The following is a 19,758-nucleotide window of genomic DNA, read 5'->3' as shown; positions in this document are numbered from 1 at the left end:
GAGGCACCCTGCTGAGAGCTCGTAATCAGGCTTCTTTCCCTCCACTCAGATTTGTTCCTGTCGTCAGGCTCGTCATCACATTACCAAAGGAATGTTTGACCTACAATAACAAGCCTAATGCACCACCTTCACTGCTGACTTCTTTACATCCACATTTTACCTAATTTGTATGTTTTTAAAAAGTAAATCACTCCCCGCTGTGAACAAGTGTGTGTATCGTTCTTCCTAATCAAAGGACTGACTGATGGCTTTTTAACACTTGTAATTCACGAGGGGAAAACCTTGATTTGTCAGTTATAGACAAATATTAACCTTTATTCTTTCTTAGATTTTGCTGGTGATTTTGTCGCTCTAATGACAGCTCTGATGACACATCGGCAGGAGACCCAAACTAATGACATGAGTATCAAGCCATAGGCTGCGAAGACGGCCATCACGTCCAGACAGTGATAGGCGTACCACGGTAACTTGTAGGACTCTGTACGCAGGTGTGAGGCGCCCTTGTGCCTCATGACAAACTCCATCCAGAAGAGGGCGCTGTCTATGGGTTTCATTGGTTTGTCATGGTGAAGCTGTGACAGCTTCTGTATTTTCTCTTTGTATGCCTTCGTAGGATCGAGAATATTCTTCAGAGTATTGGTCAGAGACTCAACATCCAACGTTGTGACATCGACCATCTCAGCAGCCCCCCGCGCCTTCATGCGTACAAAATTATCAATCTGGTCAAAGATGAGAGGAAGGCCCAGGATCGGGACCCCATGGTAGATGGCCTCATAAATACCGTTAGTGCCCCCATGCGACATAAAAAGTTTGGTTTTCGGGTGACCTAAGATATCATTTTGAGGCAGCCATTTAACCAGCATGGTGTTGTTTCCCAGGCTGGTGGGTCTTTCTCCAATGTGTCTCCACACCACCTTCTGAGGAAGGTTGGCAAACGCTGATGCAATGATCTCTGATAACTCAGGGCCAAGATCGCCCAGCAGAGTCCCCAGTGACATGACGACCACCCCGTGCTCACCAGAGCTCTGCATAAAATCCTCTAAATCTGCTGGAAGAGGCTTAGAAGGTTTGCCCTGAAACCCTCCGATGTAGACCACATTGGGCATGGTAGGACGAGGAAACTCGAATATAAAATCAGTTCTTATTAACCAGAGATCAGCTCCCTGCATGAGAGACATGACGTTGACATCGGCACCAAAATATTTGTCACACACTGCTTGGTAAGGGGGATTTACAACAAAGTAGTGCATGTAGATCAACATCATATGAGAGATGACATTTTTCATTCTCTGAAAAAAGTCCATTGTATCAGAGTTGTAAGACAACACCTGGGGAACGTAGGAGAGCGGAGAAGGTGCGATGATAGAGTGTGCCTCGCCGCTGAAAGCCCAGCGAGCACTGAGCACCGTTGGAAGCTGGAGATAGTGCGCTAACAACACTCCACCTGGAAATGCAGGATCCAACAGCATGAAATCGTATTCAGTTTTCTTTAGCTTCATAATTAGCGTCTCATTCTCAAAGATGTCGATGACCATCTTGGCCACGTCTTGCTGACTTTCTTCTAACATATTGAAAAGGTTTTGATAAAATTCAAAAAAAGCCCAGAGTGAACCTTCTCTCCGCCGAATCTCTATTGACCTCTTTAAGAAAGAGGTCATGAAGTCTTGACTCTCGATGTGATGTGAGTGGTCCTGGGCGATGGTGATGGAGGTGTAGTAGGGCGAGACTTCAGAAATGTACCAGCTGGTGGATGAACGTATGACCGTTATTTCATGGCCCCGAGAGTGAAGCAGCTCCAAGAGGATTTTCATGTTCAGCCAGTGGCTCCCATCTAGAGGGTAAACAAGCACTTTTCCTCCATCACAGGTGGAGGACAGAGCTGCTGAGAAGAACACCAGGAAGGTCAGGACTGGATATGAAGCCATCTGTGGAGACGCAGATCAACAGACACATGAGCCTGGTAAATACCTTCAGCATCACCATCAATATCCCAGAAATCAACCCTTCATTTTATTCTTTCAGCTTTGGTTCATTTCATTTTTAAAGATTGTGCAGGGGAGAATTGTGAAGGTGGGGCCTGGTCCAGCTGAGAGGAAGCTGCTTCCATAGATTAGGAGGGACTTACAAAAGTAGCTGGTTGGCTGAACCCACTGATACTAAAAGTTGGAAATATGAAAAAGTACAGGAATCAACTTAAATGTAGATTTTGGAATCATCTGCATAGAAATGCTTTTTTTCTTTTCCATTTTAGACCCAGTGGAAGATGATAGAGGTGAAACACAGGTGAAGCAGGAGATTTGGCTTCGGGGTTTCAAAAACCTCGCCAGGGCTGCCCTTTGTCACCAATTCTGTTCATAATTTTTATGGACAGAATTTCTAGGTGCAGTCATGGTGTTGAGGGGATCCAGTTTGGTGACCTCAGGATCGCGTCTCTGCTTTTTGCGGATGATGTGGTCCTGTTGGCTTCATCGGCCCGTGACCTCCAACTATCACTGGATCGGTTCGCCGCCGCCTGTGAAGCGGCTGGGATGAGAATCAGCACCTCCAAATCCGAGGCCATGGTTCTCAACCGGAAAAAGGTGGAGTGCCTTCTCCGGGTAAAGGAGGAGATCCTGCCCCAAGTGGAGGAGTTGTTCACGAGTGAGGGAAGAATGGAGCGGGAGATCGACAGGCGGATCGGTGCGGCGTCCACAGTAATGCGGACTCTGCACCGGTCCGTTGTGGTGAAGAGAGAGCTGAGCCGAAAGGCGAAGCTCTCGATTTACCGGTCGATCTTCGTTCCTACCCTCACCTATGGTCATGAGCTTTGGGTAATGACCGAAAGAACAAGATCACGGGTACAAGCGGCTGAAATGAGCTTCCTCCGTAGGGTGGCTGGGCTCTCCCTTAGAGATAGGGTGAGAAGCTCTGCCATCCGGGAGGAGCTCGGAGTAGAGTCGCTGCTCCTCCGCGTTGAGAGGAGCCAGATGGGGTGGCTTGGGCATCTAGTCAGGATGCCCCCTGGACGCCTCCCTGGTGAGGTGTTCAGGGCATGTCCCTCCGGTAGGAGACCCCCGGGGAGACCCAGGACACGTTGGAGAGACTATGTCTCTCGACTGGCCTGGGAACACCTGGGGATCCCTCCGGATGAGCTGGAGGAGGTAGCTGGGGAGAGGGAAGTCTGGGCTTCTCTCCTTAGGCTGCTGCCCCCGCGACCCGACCCCGGATAAGCGGCAGAGAATGGATGGATGGATGGGTTTCAAAAACAACTGACTAAAACACAACCATGAAAACAACAACGAAGGAAGGAGGTGAACATGGAAGGGTTGAGGGTTGGGGTTGAAGCTGAGGCTGAGGTGGTTGCTGCAGCTCTGTGTCCGTGAACAAGAGGCGAAGAAGAACTTGAGAAAGTTCCAGAAAAGAAAAGATGATTTCTCATGGCGCCACATCCAATCAGCGCCGAGCAAACCTCAAGCCCCACCTAGGAGTTTTTCAGGGGTCCCCTGGAGCAGAGACTTGGTGTTCCTGGCTGGTAAAATGACTCCAAAGTTCTGCAGTGGAAACGTTCCTCATGACACCACATAGGCCATCATAGGCTCCAAATAGGATAAAATCAATAAATGCTCACTAAACCTGTCCTAAACCCTGACTGCAACACTTCTTGAAGTTTAGATTGTGTTCAGAATAGAAAAGGTTTGGCAAACTGAATCCAGAGATAAGGTGTTCAGTCTTGGCAGGTTTCATTTTTAAAGTATGTTTTTAAATCAAAAGAGGTGCAGACAAATCAGTTTGGAGAACTTCTGTAGGACAAAAATCTGACTCAATATGAGTGTGTAGACATAAAAAACTTGAAAGCTCAGTTTCGTCCATTTAAACCATTCATGAGATGGTCTGTGTATCAGGATAATCAATAAGGATCAATATTCAAGCCTGTAACACTGTGGATCTTTGATCTTTGACTGCTTTGAAGAGTCCACAGGACTTTTCTCCCACTAATAATGCAGAGTCATGCTGAGTTCTCAAACTTCTCCTGAGTCTCGTGGTGGAGATCTATCTGACAGAGTGGCTCCATGAAGGTTTTGTCTCTCAAATATTTCAGACTAAAGCTAATAAAGAAATTCCCAGTGGAAACAGGATGGTGAATTCCTGGGAAACTACATGAAGCAAAAACAGGAAATAATTCAGTGGAAAACGGTCAACAGTGATTTCCTCAGATCCAAAACAGGGTTGTGCAGCAATACTTTAAAACCTGTTCAGTTTTAATTTGCTTCTGTCTTTGCACTCAGTTATGATGCATTTCAAGATTTTGTGATGTTTGTATAATGTGAATTTAAATAATGGGTTTTGGTATTTTACAAATCATCTTTTTTAATTTACATCTTGATTAGCATTTGGAAAACAGGCTCTTAAAATAACTGAATTAATGTCATTATGTTCTAATTCTAATATGATTACTCTATGTCATGATTAGTTTTAGAATAAGTGTTTTTTGTTCATAATATTTGAGCCTTGTTAGCATTTACACCCCTTATGCCAGTCAGATGAGTGTGAAATTGATCCTCACCTTGGACCCTCTTCCTCCTCTCCTGGACAATCGTGAGTGGGAGTGAAATTATCAGGTTCACTCAAAAGCAAGTTCATGTGTAACTTATCTGGTGACGTGGGTAGAAGGTCTCCTGTGAACCCTTTGCACTGTTGGGTCGCAATACCTCTCGTGTGTCACTGCTGATCCACGTGTTCTCTGAATGAAGACTTCAAGAAGAAAAATGCCAATTTCCAAATGTATTTGGCAAATAGAACCAATTCAAGATACAAATATTACAGAGCTCCGGGCCAGTTCATAACCCTACAATAACAGAGTCAATTGTCAGGGCATGAAGTCTGACAACCTAACTATCCCTTGACCCAGTCTTTTATAGAAACACATATGTAAATTACTGATGCTAATCCAGTCCAATCCAGTCTTTCTTCTTGGATGACCTCGTCTTCTTCTTCCCGTTCCATTGGTTGCTGACACAGTTCTTGTTCTCCATTGTTTCCCAAATGACCAGGTCAAAGTTCACCTTCTTCCTGCAGATGAGCTTATCAGGACCACCATGCTGTCCATTTTTACAATATCTGTTTATCACCTTCAGCCTGACTGGCTCCTGCGATTACAACTGTCTAAACCACAATCATGTCACAGAAGGGTCACTGATCTTTATTACACTTGCTAATGATTCTACTATTCCTAAATTCTAAAGTACTCCTAAATGAAAACAGAAACATGGTACAACACAATTCTCTTCAGCACCGACTGATGACCACTTCCACGTGCAGAACAATGAAAGGCAGCAAACATAAAGAAGAAAAAGAAAAATTAAAAAGTGACGTACATGTTTCCATCAAATAGAAATCTATACGTGAGAAACACAAAAGACGTTTTAACTGTTTTAACGTTTTTAACTGGATTACTAATTAATATAAGCAGCCGACCAGAGTGCACGCTGCCCTCTAGTGGCAAGTGCCTGTTAATGAAGACAGACTCTCCACCCAGAACTCGGATTTACTTTGAATCCCATTTCCGGATGACTGGTGTTACTGGTCTGTTACTGGGTCTGGCTCCGCTGACCAGTCCAGTAGCAGCTTTTACTGCAGGAGAAAGGAGTAAGACACTACCTATGGATTTTATAATGCTGAACTTGTCAATACATAAAATGACACATGCGAACAACACATTCATCATGTGGCAGCATTCCCAAATCTGCAACCCAGCAGTGATCAATCCCCACATAAATCCTGTCATATCTTATAATTTCATGTTATATACCATCATGTCCAAATGTGCGACAGCAAGCAGTTGTCTAATGACCTTTGCACTTGCACACGCCCTCTGAGTGCTGCTGTGTAAGTTGTGAACTCTGGCCCTGGCACACAGTAAAGGACAAGCCCTGTGTGGTACTATCATATGTCCATGTGTCATGAAAAGATAGGAGCTGAGTGTGGTGGGCAGTCAAGAGCTCTTTAGTGGGGGTGTAGTTTCTTTAAAAAGAGCATTACTTGTTTTCACTGGCCACAGTCTCCAGCGCTGTGTTGCTGGCTACCTCACTGGAGTATAACATGGAGCTTCCTCAGCTGGAGCGCGTGAGACTCCGCAGGTGTGACAGTGCAGGTGAGACCAACAAAGCATGCCTGAGCAACCACGCAGCAAAGGTTCTTCTAATGCAACACAGAGATGAGGGCAGAAATAACTCAACGTCTTCTGATGCCAAAAAAACAAACTGCCTTGTTGAGTGTCGCAGCTGCACAAGTGCAGGTTTCTAAAAATAATGACGAATCTCTGGAGATTCTGAGAGCCGAGTGATCCAACTGATGAGCAGTTGAACACAGTGGAACGTTCTTTTATTCTTATTTCTACATGCTACTCCTGCACAAGATTACACTGAAAATCATATTTACAGTTTAAAATCTGTTTATCCATTATTTAAACAAGTGAGCACAGTCTATCAAGTGAAAGTAGACGATAAGAATGCACAACAAAAACACCATTGTGTGCTAGCGTGCTCTTCCCCAGGCCTGCCCAAAACACAGACATGGATCTTTAGCCAACCTTTTGCAGTCGCCAAAAGGCTCTGGTAGAATGTGGCTGCTGCCTGCATGATTCCAACCTGGGACAAGCAGATAAGGACATAAGAAAATAAAGCAAAAACAAAGTAGCCATTTCAGGGTGATTGTAGGGCAATTAAAAAAAAATCACATATAATAATCAGTTAAATATGCCTGTATTGGATTCTCATGCACTGCTAAAAGAGCTGCCTCTGTGGTATCTCTATATACCAAAAAGATCCGGGTTTTTCTGCCATCTAGTGGAACGAAAGGGTAACAACATGGTCGGTTTAAAAAAAAAAAGAAAAGAAGAAGATCACGTGATCCAGCGACTCTGGGGCAACAGCTGTTGCACCACCACGTGCACAAGGTGGATTTGGATGTTCTTTGATGTCACCGTAGTGATTCTGGTAGCTGCATTCAGGCCTGATAACCCAATAAACAGATGGAGAGGCAGAACATCCTCCTTCCGGCTCATGTTTGCAGGTCCTTGGCAACAGTCAGCTGAGCAGCAGCAGCTAATCAGTGCAGTAGAGCTCGCTCTGGCATCTAAGGCTCATGGCTCTCACCGTCAACACATCCATAGACCAGAAATGCCTCACCCAGACCCCGCTGCTCAAGATCTGGGTGCCATGGATGGGCTGCAACTTGAACTGCAGGAGAGGATGTAAGTGCAGCACAGACGGGGACACTCTGTCCCGCTGTCCGTAGCTAGACGCTGTAGCGTTTGTTTCAGTCGGTGTCTGAGAGACAGGCGAGTCAGCCGTGGACGACAGCCAGAGGAGACACGCCAGGCTCTCTGTGCTGCGTCTGACGTGGTCCTTTCAGCATTCTGCTGACGCAGCGAACTCCATTCACGATGGAACAGCCTGGAGGTTACCACTGTCCCAGTCCTTGTATAGGCAGACAGACGAGTGACTGGGCAGTCTGCGTTATAAATGACTGGCATTCGTGACCCCCTCAGACAGAGAAACATGCAACCACTGAGTCACCATGGCTGGGTAAGAAATTAGCAATTTTAAAAAAAAAATGGTCACTGAAGCTTAGAATATGTGACCATTCATTTCTTTTGATGATCGATCCCAGACTCGCATGCGTCAGCTCTCACTGACAGAAGCAAAAGCCACTGTGGTTCCGGTGTGCACTACAGTACCGGTTTGGGATCCTTTCACGAGTTCTGATGCAGCAGACTGCATATCAAGCGTAGCGTCGTGGGGAGAATGTGCAGCGTTAACTTGAACCTTCTCTCAGGGAAGAGTTCAGACACAGACAGATTAGGAGGGCCGTGTTCCCTCAGCCATATGGTGCAGAACACCAGGCTGAATGAGGACTAAGGAGATCTAGTTCAAGTGTTTCTGTTTGATTTCTGGTCTCTGCGTGTTCAACGCTTCAACATATTTCCGTTCAGAACATGAAACCTTGCATCCACCACTGACTCTTCGCTCCGTGTCCGATACTTGATCTGGGTCTCTGTGCTCATTGTGTCACTCTTAGGAGAGATTAAGTGACCCAGCATGTGTCCCTGAAGAGCTAAAGATAACATATTCATCCCTAAAATCCACATTTTTCCAGCTGCGTGTCAACAGTAAGCGTGTGTTTGTGCTCCTGTGTTTGTCTCAGCATCAGTTCCTCAGTTCTGTAACTCTCCCACGATGATTGTGATGGTGGGCCTGCCAGCCCGAGGGAAGACCTACATCTCCAAGAAGCTCACCCGTTACCTGAACTGGATCGGCGTGCCCACAAAAAGTCAGTTCCTGCAGCTCCAGTGTGTCCTTGTCAGAGGAAAAGCTTGAATTAAGCTTTTGTTGCTCATATCCAAACAGTGTTCAACGTGGGCCAGTACCGCCGGGAGGCCGTCAAGATCTACGAGAACTTTGAGTTCTTTAAACCTGATAACGAGGGGGCCATGAGGATCCGCAAGTAAGACAAGAACCCGCCCAGGAACCTGTAACTAGTCCTGGCGGCATTAGAGCCCCAGACGGAAATGTGATTAAAATATCTGCTGTGTTTGGAGGTCAGACAGTGTCACCTCTCCCTCAGGGCCTGTGCAGCTGCCGCCCTCAAAGACGTCGCCGCCTACTTCACCAAGGAGCAGGGACAAGTGGCTGTGAGTAAACAGACATCCAGGATTCCTGCTGATCTGGCCATGTTCAACAGTCACCAGGGTAGAACCCGTCCCATCACCTCTGTCCGTCTCCTGCAGGTGTTCGATGCTACCAACACCACCCGAGAGAGGCGGACAATCATCCTCACCTTTGCAAAAGAGAGGGGCTACAAAGTGAGCAACCTCGGGAATGTTCTGGCCAATTCCTTCAATCGGGATCTCAAACGCGCACCAGATCTCTGTTTAAACGACTGCTTGTGTGCAGGTTTTCTTTGTGGAATCAATCTGTGATGACCCGGAAATCATCGCAGAGAACATCAGGGTGAGGAGCATCGCAGCAGGACGCTTATAAGCCTCTAATTACCTGGAATTTATGGCCCAGTTGTGCATTTTTTCCCCAGCAAGTTAAATCTGGGAGTCCGGATTACGCAGATCGCGACGTTGAGGAGGCCATGGAGGATTTCATCCAGCGGATCGAGTGCTATAAATCCAGCTACATGCCTATAGATGATGAGAGAGACAGGTAGCACCAACACCGTCCTGGAAATATACAGGCCTTATTATAGGGGCATTCCACTTATGACCCTTTTCCTAATATTGTCATGACAGGAAGCTCTCCTACATCAAGATCTTCAATGTGGGCAGCAGATACCTGGTGAACCGAGTGCAGGACCACATTCAAAGCAGGATCGTTTACTACCTCATGAACATCCACGTCACCGCCAGGTCCATCTACCTGAGCCGCCACGGAGAGAGCGAGCTCAACCTGTTGGGCCGCATTGGTGGAGACTCGGGCCTCTCGCCTCGTGGACAGAAGGTGCACACACACACACACACACACACACACACACACACACACGCTCTCACACACACGTATGCACACATGTCCTGCAACCATTTAATCTCCCAATTGAATCATTTAAAAGCAGTTTTCGTTTTTTTACAACTGTTCTGCCAGTATGCAAATGCCTTGGCGACCTTCATCCAAGGTCAGAACATCCGTGACCTGAAGGTGTGGACGAGCCACATGAAGAGGACCATCCAAACTGCACAGTCTCTGGGAGTTCAGTACGAACAGTGGAAGGCCCTCAATGAGATCGATGCTGTGGGTTTCTGATAGTTCTAGCCTTCATCTGAACTTTCATGGTTACCCGGCAGAGCTTTTCTTCTACTGTGTCGTCAAATTTAGGGCGTTTGTGAAGAACTGACCTACGAGGAGATTCAGGAGAACTTCCCAGAAGAGTTTGCACTGAGAGACCAGGACAAGTATCGTTACCGTTACCCCAAAGGGGAGGTAAGAAGGCATGAAACACTGTCCAGTTTGAGTTCAGGTAAAGGCTGAAAGCACCTATAAACAACATCAGGATTAGAACAAAACAGACCTTCGTCATTCTGGATGCAACCTGACAGTGTCTGAATGATCGTCTCACCTCTGTTCAGTCTTATGAGGACCTCGTCCATCGTCTGGAGCCAGTGATCATGGAGCTGGAAAGGCAGGAAAACGTGCTGGTTATCTGCCACCAGGCTATCATGCGCTGCCTGCTGGCCTACTTCCTGGACAAGCCTGCAGGTACAGAGAATCTGCCTCCAAACCTTTGACACGTGTGGTTTCATGTTAATAACAATAACCGTTCACCTCCACAGATGAGCTGCCTTACCTGCGGTGCCCCCTTCACACAGTGCTCAAACTAACACCGGTGGCATATGGTAGATTTAATAGTTGTAATAAGAAATGTAGCCTATAATTTTCCATTTCTTTAAGTGTGTTTCTCTCTCCTCAAATGCAGGCTGTAAGGTTGAGCCATTTTTCCTCAATATTGAAGCCGTGAACACACACAGAGAAAAGCCAGTGGTACGTTTCCACAGGAACTTTGTAACTATCAGCCAGCTCTTAAAGGTCATATTATTGAATTGTTGACTCAGAGTGTTGACCATTGAGGTTAAATTAGAAAATGAAACAACTTTATCTGACACAGGTGGGGTCAGTAATAGAATAGATTCTCACATTCAAAGGGCGGAATGTGGCAGCTTTTGTGTAATTACTATATATGCCAGCAGGTGGCGACATAAATCCATATTAATGTGGCATCTTTTATGTAATTACTATATACGCCAGCAGGTGGCGACATAAACCCATATTTAAAAATCCGTTTTAAAGTTCAATAGAGCTCGAAGTTCTAACTAATTAGAATTTATTATACCTTTACATCCATGACCTGCTTCATTTGTCTCTTCATGCATTTTTAAAAATTACACCTAATTTTATCAACACTGGACAGTGCAAACGTGCCCAGAATGACTCTGCATTAGTATTGCAGGATGCTTGTGGCTGAAAAGGGCTTTTGCCCTTTATTTTCTTGTCCTTGCAGAATGTTGACATAAATAGAAACCCTGAAGACGCCCTCCAGACGGTTCCGGAGCACATCTGAGTGATGACCATCGTTACATTACTGTTTCTACATGCAGACAGGCGCAGCAGTGAAATGTGATGGAGGTGAAAACAGCAGCGGCGTAAAGGTGAAACTGCAGGAGACTGTTTTTAACATGTGCGTGTGAAATATTCCTGTGTCTTATCTGACTACAGCTGTTTTACTCAGAATTCTGCACATTGTTTACACAGATTTAGGGCATAAATGTGTGTTAAAGCTGAGAAAATGTGTTGTAAGATGAAGAGCTGAGATTTTCTAAAGTAATGTTTGTGCAAGTGATGTAAACTACCCGATGAAATGTATTTAACTCCTGATTTTAAACAGAAATTTCTTCAGAATATTTTCTCTTTTTTTGATCTTATTGTAAAACAGCAGAGCAAACCAAATACAGAAAAAGTTGCCGATGCGGATTTTCTCCAGTTATTCCAAAAACCCTTCAGGTCAGTCGGAGACTCAGTGGTGACCTCATAACCCTGAAAACTGATGCTTCTCATAGAGTAGAATCTTTAGGAAGCCGCAGTTGAATCCTCATGTGCAGATAACGGAGGTGTGGATCAGAACCATGGACAGCACCTAATAAACAAAACAATGGGACACAGATGTGGTCCAACCTGAGAGGGGGACAACAGCAATAGAGACACACTGTGTGTAAAATAAGTCCCCCAACACGTCTCATTCGCAAGATTTGATGAGGACAGACAGCTGAACTCTAAAGGTTCTGGTTCGTTTAGACAATAATGGGTCAAACATGATCTAAACTCAAATTTAGGGACAAATAGACCTTCTCTGAACACTCTCAAAGATTGGGGGGGTGAGGGGGTAAAGCCCAGCAGGGGTTAACAAACCCCTCGTTTCTGGTGCAGCAGCTGTGCGTGAGCGCACGCTGGGAGCTGCCCTCTGCAAATCCACGGAGCGCACGCAACTTCCAGGCTGAGTTTGACTCTCACGTTTGCGTCTCCACTCACAATCCTCACATATTTCTGGACCTGGAGGGACTCGGAGGGGAGCTGAGGCAGCGGGAGACAAATCACGCACGGAAAATGTGAGATTTTGAGCTGCTGCTGCCATCAGTCCTTCCACCAGCTGACTTCACCTTGGAATTAAAAGTGCTATTATTGTTATTGCTGTTGCCGTTATTCCGGTATCACAGACATGATGAACCTCAAAGCTCTCTGGATTGTAGTTGTCTTCACTTGTTGTGTACGAGAGGGATTTGGCAGCAACTACGAAGCGAAGCTCAACAGTAATAATCTGCTGCAGGTACGTTTTTCCTCTTTTCCCTTTACCTTCGGCTGGGATTCGTTAATTAGGAATTATGCTAAGATGTTCTTTTCCTTTCTTCCTGTCCCAAACTAAACTGTGTAGTTCAGTCTTGCATCAGGAACTTTTAATGTATGAATGTGTAAAATTGATAAGAAAAGAATTTTAGAAAAAGAGGAACTTCAGCAACAAGTCCCCAGAACAACAAGCAAGAACGTAGATTTCGATTTACTGTTATTGATATTTTTCCTAAAGCAGGGCTTCAACTCCTGACAGCAAAATAGCACTTGTGAGGCTCAGCTACACTGGAAGCATTTGTTTCTAGTCTCACTTCCCCTCCCTCCATGAATGACTTTGATTCATTGGACCTTTTAGGCAACGGCTTGACCGACCCTCAGCTCGGCAGAATGGGGAAGAAAATAGAGGTGTAGAATGAATAAATGGTGTTGGAAAAGGAAAGAGATCACATTAAGATCTCACTGACGTCACTGAGGACAATGTTCTATGTACTGACTGTATCTGAAGCTATACTGTACCCTATACTTATCTATAAGGGAATGTCTTGTTGCCCTCATGTCTCGTTTCTGTTCCAGAGGATCAAACGTGAGAGCAAAGCAACAAAACCAGCGGTGAGTTTGAGTGTTTGCTGTCATTGAAACTGTCCGAAATGTTGCTTCTGGACTTCATGAGCAGCATTTGACAGCATCAGACGCAACATCTGTGGAGTGGTCACAAACCAGAGGGTTCCCTCATAGGAAGGCTTCACTGCCAAAAAATGCGTAAAAATAAAACTAGAATTCAAAGGTGGGCAGCTCAGCCACCGACGATGCTCGCCTGGATGTGTCCTCTGTTAAAAGCTGCTCACGGGTAGATACAGATAGATAACCTTGGAGAGGTTTGTCTACCAGGAAGCTCCGTGACGCCGCCGCTCTAATCAGACCTCAGAATTCGCCTCCAGCTCTGATATCACGTGTCCATTTGAAACTCTCACTAGCTGAAGGTGACCGACTACCACGTGAGGTGTTCGGTGGTGTCCCGCTACGCCGTGACCACCGTCCAGAGTTCAGTGTGGAACCAGCTCTCCGTCACCAAAGAAGCTGCTTTTGAGGTGGATCTGCCCTCCACAGCTTTCATCTCCAACTTCACCATGTGAGTCAGACCTATTCTGTCCCCCATGTTCCCAACATACACTTTATTTCTCAACAAAATGGACCATCATGTCCGTCATGAACGGTCGGGTGGAGAAGCAGTGGACAAACACGTCCTCCCATTAGACAGAAGTTAATGAGCTTCCTTTCATGATGAGGGCACCTCTAGAGGAAACGTTTACTGGGCAATGTTCCTTCTGACCTTCTGACCTCAGACAGCAAGGATCTGATGCCTGCATCTCCTGAGAGGTCGGCCCAGATGATTCAACATCCATTCACACCTTGACCAAGGTGACATTAACGACCTGCAAAAGGTCACGTCTGATGACCTCTGGCCCGGTCCATGAAAGCCAGGGACGAGCTAAAGGTTCAGGTCTGCAGACTGTGAGGCTGCAGCAGCTTCCTGAAGAGCTTCACCAACAGACTGACCTTTCAGGGATGTTCTTCTAAAAGATGTATGTGACATAAGGAACGATGTGTTGGTGTCAGTTATAGACGTTAAATAAAACTTTAAAGGCATTTTAGAAAGATTCTGGTCCAGGTTTGGCCCAGATGGGACACGAAGTTGGCTTTTCTTTAAACTGCTAAATATAAGCAAAACAAACAAGTCAACATTGCACGTCAAACACTGACCCTTGAGCAGGATTTGCTAAGTGAAGCAGGTCAGGAGGAGGGAGAACCCGCAACCTGATGAATACTGGCTTTGTGAATGGAAGTCAGAAAGTTAATAGAGAAAATGGCAGTTTACCCTGGCACCCTGCCAGTTTCGAAACCACACACACACACACACACACACACACACACACACACACACACACACACACACTTTTTCATATGGAAGTGTTAGTTAGGAGGTTACACATGTTTCAGAAGCATAAGTGCTCACACTGCTCTTGTTTTCAGGGGAAAGGTTGCGGCTAATGTGTTGCATTACTTCTTTGGCATTTTGAAACTGAGAACTGTGTGTTCTGTGCTCCGGTCATTCCTGCACCCCCTCCTCACCGCGCCTTCAAATACAAGCGCCTCCATTTTTCCGCTCCGATCCTCGTGTTTTCCTGCTCTGTCCCTTAAACAAGAGCCGTTTCAAGCCTGCATGTTTATGTTAGCCGGCCCTTGATGGGTTTTTTTCTCTGCAGACATATTTGTTCAATGGACTTGACCTGAATTTTGCACCTTGTCACATGGCATCAGTGGTCACTGAAGCTCACGAAATGCTCTGTGTGAGCTGGATCCTGCTTTTGAGCCACGGTTTTGGTTGGGATTTTGCCGGGTGTAGCCTGCCGTGGCACTCCCGGGCGTCACCGGGCTGTGTGATCTCTCTCCATTTGCGGTTTTTCAAGGGAAATTGCTCTTTTTCTTCCCCACCCAACCTGCTAATGACCCCTATTACCCCTATTTTTACCTACTACCACCACATAGCCATAAGCAGCACGTGCAAATAAACATTTGCACTCTGTGACTGCTTTTAAAACAAAGAAGACAAATAACTATTTCTCCTCTTTTCCCCACCAGTACCTCCGGTTCTAAGGTGTATGTGGCTCAGGTGAAGGAAAGAGCTGCTGCCAGGAAGATTTATGATGCTGCGAAGAAGCGAGGACGAGCAGCTGGCCTTGTGGCTACGAAGTTAGCAAAAGGCTTTCCTACAAGCGTTTTGCATGAAGAATGATTCCAGTTTTGCACGTGTTCTCCTGCATTCAGAGCTCTGACGAGGAGCTTTCACCAGGTTCTGTTGTCTTCCAGAGAGAGGGAGACGGAAAAGTTCCGTGTTGCTGTGAGCGTCCCCGCCGGAGCTCAGATGTTGTTCTGCCTGACCTACGAGGAGCTGTTACCACGACGACTGGGCCGTTATGAGCTCAGTCTGGGTCTGAGGCCTGGGCAGCTTGTGCAGAACCTTACATTAGATGTCAGTATAACAGAACAGACGGGCCTTAGTTTCGTCAAAGTGCTTCCTCTCAAAACAAGCCGCCTCCTGTCCAGCACTGCTCAAGGTAAAACTCCAGCAATGACTGTAGTTTAAGATGTCATAATTGGCTCCCATGACTGCTGTGGCACTCCCGTGCACCTTTCCTGCAGGTGACACAGAAGCCCCGGCCTCCACTCGGGTTGAGCAGAACCCCTGCTGCGCTCGGGTTCACTACAGTCCGTCTCTGCAGCAGCAGAGCAGCGTCTCCCCTAAAGGTGTCCATGCTGACTTCATGATCCAGTATGATGTGGCACTCAGAGACCTCATGGGCGAAGTTCAGGTGAGAACAAGCCTTTTTTAAAGAAAGAACGGCTGTAAAGGTGAATTACGAAACAGCCACCTTGTATTTTGGTCTGCTTTCAGGTGCACGATGGATATTTTGTCCATTATTTTGCACCAAAAGGGCTCCCCGTGGTACCCAAAGACGTCATATTTGTCATTGATGTCAGCGGCTCAATGATAGGGACTAAGATCAAACAGGTAATGTAGAACGGGATTTGACCGGCTTTAGTTTTGCATCTGCTACATTCTGCAACACAGAGTGACGTCTGGCACTCGTCCTAATCCTTCCTGTCAGTAGACCAAACAGGCCATGAGCACCATTCTTGCTGACCTCAGAGAGGGAGACCACTTCAACATTATCACCTTCTCAGACCAAGTACACACTTGGAAGAGAGGGCGAACGGTGAGAGCAACCAGACAGAACGTGCGAGACGCCAAAGAGTTTGTGAGGAGGATTATTGCAGAAGGATGTGAGTTCAATGACGGAACACAACCTGCATGACTGCGTCTCTGTTCATGGGCGTTGGGGGAGAACATATTTTGAGCCATTGTATCAGTTTCCCCTTTCTTCCCCATCAGGGACCAATATCAATGCAGCTCTACTCTCAGCTGCCCAGCTCATCAACCCTCCGTCCTCCTCCAGACACCTCGCGTCCCACCGTGTTCCTCTGGTAATTTTCCTCACTGATGGGGAGGCAACCATTGGGGAAACAGCTGGTGACACCATCCTGACTAACGCCAGGAAGGCTTTGGGCTCAGCCTCTCTGTTCGGCCTCGCCTTTGGGGACGATGCAGACTTCCTGCTCCTGAAACGGCTGGCTCTGGATAACCGGGGCGTTGCTCGGATGGTGTACGAGGATGCGGACGCTGCTTTGCAGCTGAAGGGCTTCTATGACGACGAAGTAGCAAGTCCTTTGTTGTCTGACGTCCAGCTGTCATATCTGGATGATCAGGCTTTTGACGTCACTCGCTCCCTCTTCCCAAACTACTTCCAAGGTTCTGAGCTGGTGGTGGCTGGGAAGGTCAAACCCGGCGTGAAAGATTTAAAGATTTCAATGTCTGCCACGGACTCCAGGCAGCGAGTCAAGATGGAGAACCGTGTGTTGACTTCCCAGACTGAAGGCAATGGGAGCGTTGATTCTTTGGACTGTTTAGCCAACCTAGAAGGAATCCCAAACGTTGTGCATCGTCTCTGGGCCTATTTTACCATCAAAGAGCTGCTCCAGGCCAAACTGAACACGACTGACCCGGCAACTCAGAGGCTCCTGGTGGACAAAGCCACTAACCTCTCACTCAGATATAACTTTGTGACCCCGGTTACTTCTTTGGTTGTGGTTCAACCAGAACTGGATGAAGTTGACTCTGCCACCACCGCCGCCGCAGCCACGATAACCACGACTGCAACAACTACCGCTACCACCAAAGCATCTGCTGTTGGTGTTGGAAAGAAACCCGGCTCGCCGCCCAAAGGGAAGCCCGATCCTCCTCGGGCACCGCCAACTAAAACAAAAGCAGCCGTTCCACCTCCCAGAAGAACCACAACAACCTCAAGTCCCAGTTCTGTTAAAAGCCCCCCAGCACCATTCGGTGGTAAAAAGCCAGGCACCACCCAGCATTCCAAAACTGCCCCCCCTCCTGCTGGAGGTAAGATTCCCACCTCCCTGATTAATTCTCTAAAAACAGCATCGGCTCCAGCCCCAGGAAAACTCTCCACTGCCTTGAAAACAACCTCTCCCTCGCCCCCCTTAACAGCCCCCTTCACCTCACCTTCACTCAATACAGCCAGAACCGACACCGTCACCCAGTATGGGCGACCCCTTACCCCACAGCTGGGTCCGGTGGGGTCAACAGCAGCACCACAGGTTGACAACAGCGTCACATCTGCTCCAGAGCTTCCACAGCCTGAAACTGTTGTAGCTCCACCAGCGCTCCCATCTTCACCCGCCCTTCCCACCCCAGCTCCAGTTCCAGCCACGGAGCACAATGATACACACTTAGAATTGGCCCCAGGCGTTGCCTCTTTTGTGACGGCGACCTTTGCCCCCATGCCCGGTGTAACAGATGAGCCAAACCTGTGGGAGGCAGCCGGCATTCTGGGTAGGTTTCACACTCCAGATTTAGTATTTAGAGTATTTATTGATTCAATCATGGAAAAGCAGCTCCAATAAAAGCTATACGTATATAATTTATATATAATTTTAAAGGAACTTGAACTTTTTTCCTGGTAAAAGCCGCCGCTCATTAAAGCGTCTTTAATTCCCAACTTGTTTTTCCGTATTTCTCCACTAGACGTCTCGACGTTCATTCAGAGAAAAGGTGACCGAGTTCCTTTATTGTCTTGAATTAAGGACGGTTGTTACATGACTCGGGAATTCTTCTTCACCTGTTTGTTTTTCTGTTCCTCACAGATTTAGACCTTGCAGAAGGTGAGTGTCGCATTAATGTTTGTTCATCACGAACAGCTGGATGCGAGTTGAACTCCTGATGTTTGCAGATGTTGATGCCACCTACGACTATGACTATGACCTCAACTATGACACCTGTAAGTTTTCATGTGTTTTCTAGATCAGGAGTTTTAGGGAGACTCTGACTTTGCGGCTAAGGATTTTAAACATTCCTTCAGGTCTTTAATTTAGATTTTCCTGAGATTTTATGGAAATGTTTGCACTTTCAGGGGATGACACTGCGGACATGGAATCCTTTGGTATGTATTTGAATTCTGTTGTTTCCAGTACCTGTGTAGTTCTGTCACTGGTTCCAGTGCTGGGGAGTGAAGTGGACTGTTCTTGTGTTTGCAGAACCTTTATCCAGAACGGGCACGGTCCGGCTCTTCTCCTCATCAGGTGGAGAACTTACTTTGTTTTCATTTCCAAACATCACCGTGTCAAGAATCTTTTTTAAAATCACATGACGATGGTTATTGTTGCCTCCTCTAGTTGACGGAGATCCTCATTTTGTGGTGTCGTTGGGGAAGCTGCATGAGAACATGTGCTTCACTGTAGATGGAAGAGCCAATGATGTTCTCAGACTGCTGGAGGACCCTGATAGAGGTACACCTGTGTTCCTTGGGCTACATTCCTGACTTGGATCAGTTTGTTAAATGTTTTTCTGTCCTTCGAAGGGATCATTGTGGACGGCCACCTAATGGGGGCTCCTCCCAAGAACGGTGTGGAGGAACGTTCCCGGACATACTTCGACCTTCTCACAATTTCTACAGACACAGGCGGTCCCGGGGACATCTCAATCACGCTCTCCCTGGACGCTGTGGTGGTGGAAGGGGAGGGGAGGGACATCCTTCCCATCAATCAGCAGGGATCAGTGAGGAGGCAGGGAGTAACCGTTACCGTTGACAACCATCGGAGCTGCTGGGTTGAGTTGGCCAAGGACGTCCAGTTTCTGATCCTCTTCCACGAATACCAACCACCTACTTGCAGAAGGCTCACCTTGGTTTCTACATCACAGATGGAAGAGGACTGTCTGCCTCCACACAAGGTCTCCTCGGTACGGCCTCAGGGGTCAGCATCGACTGACTGTGCCCATATTGTGTTGTTAATGTGGTAATTTAGCCAGGTATAATTGCGTAATTGTCCGTAGTTTGAAGGAAGAACTGGTGTTCACTCCTCGCCGCTGCTGTCCTGTATGTCTGCAGGCCAGTTTCAGCACGCCGACATCAGTGTGACTGTGGTGGAGGATCCCGTGGATGAAGGCGCCCACCAGCGTGCGGCCTCAGCCCGCGGGATGCTGCGCTGGGGCTCCCAGCACATGCCGGTCACTTTGCAGGACAAGACGCTGAAAGACAGCGTTCGAAAACACCACGCAGGCAAGTGCTGGGTGGTGCCCAAGGCAGAGGTGGAGAGGCTGCTGGGGTCACCCCTACCAGAGCTACGTGGTGGCTCGTGAGGCCTTCTGAACCTGGCTCTCTGAAAGGGGGTGAAGACCTGGGAGGCCACAGCGAGGCCTGGTTTATCAGAGAGTCATGTGGTGAAGCTATTGTCACAAAACTAGAAT

The 19,758-nt window shown here is 47.1% G+C and overlaps 1 protein-coding gene and 2 pseudogenes across 2 annotated transcripts; 2 read left to right on the top strand and 1 right to left on the bottom strand.

Annotated features, from left to right (window-relative positions):
• Positions 1 to 100: 100 nt before the first annotated feature.
• LOC101071720 (UDP-glucuronosyltransferase 2B31 pseudogene) lies at positions 101 to 4,602 on the bottom strand (annotated as a pseudogene).
• Positions 4,603 to 5,938: 1,336 nt separating this feature from the next.
• On the top strand, positions 5,939 to 11,496 carry LOC101066702 (6-phosphofructo-2-kinase/fructose-2,6-bisphosphatase-like). Of its 2 annotated transcripts, XM_011602823.2 has the most exons (15): positions 5,987 to 6,130; positions 7,051 to 7,231; positions 8,185 to 8,310; positions 8,388 to 8,484; positions 8,605 to 8,671; positions 8,768 to 8,842; positions 8,934 to 8,990; positions 9,070 to 9,191; positions 9,278 to 9,485; positions 9,627 to 9,773; positions 9,858 to 9,962; positions 10,109 to 10,238; positions 10,313 to 10,375; positions 10,456 to 10,520; positions 11,038 to 11,496. In XM_011602823.2, exons 2-15 carry the CDS (start codon positions 7,123 to 7,125, stop codon positions 11,095 to 11,097), a joined length of 1,431 nt encoding a protein of 476 aa, XP_011601125.1. In that variant the 5' UTR covers positions 5,987 to 6,130; positions 7,051 to 7,122; the 3' UTR covers positions 11,098 to 11,496. The 2 variants fall into 2 exon arrangements, with proteins under 2 accessions (XP_029688315.1, XP_011601125.1); XM_029832455.1 differs by lacking the exon at positions 7,051 to 7,231 and having other exon boundaries at positions 5,939 to 6,130.
• Positions 11,497 to 11,994: 498 nt separating this feature from the next.
• LOC105416305 (inter-alpha-trypsin inhibitor heavy chain H6-like) lies at positions 11,995 to 19,650 on the top strand (annotated as a pseudogene).
• Positions 19,651 to 19,758: the final 108 nt, after the last annotated feature.

This window comes from Takifugu rubripes, unplaced genomic scaffold, assembly GCF_901000725.2.
Source record: "Takifugu rubripes unplaced genomic scaffold, fTakRub1.2, whole genome shotgun sequence".
NCBI lineage: Eukaryota > Metazoa > Chordata > Actinopteri > Tetraodontiformes > Tetraodontidae > Takifugu > Takifugu rubripes.
The sequence above is the reverse complement of the archived record's forward strand: the minus strand, read 5'-3'. Positions and strand labels throughout refer to the sequence as shown.

What these genes read in the sequence shown, in the direction of transcription:
- LOC101066702 (XM_011602823.2), top strand. Translation starts at nt 7,123, where the DNA reads ATGGCTCTCACCGTCAACACATCCATAGACCAGAAATGCCTCACCCAG. An exon ending in CAAAAGAGAGGGGCTACAAA is followed by an intron (nt 8,843 to 8,933) that starts GTGAGCAACCTC and finishes GCTTGTGTGCAG; the next exon opens with GTTTTCTTTGTGGAATCAAT. An exon ending in TCTCGCCTCGTGGACAGAAG is followed by an intron (nt 9,486 to 9,626) that starts GTGCACACACAC and finishes CTGTTCTGCCAG; the next exon opens with TATGCAAATGCCTTGGCGAC.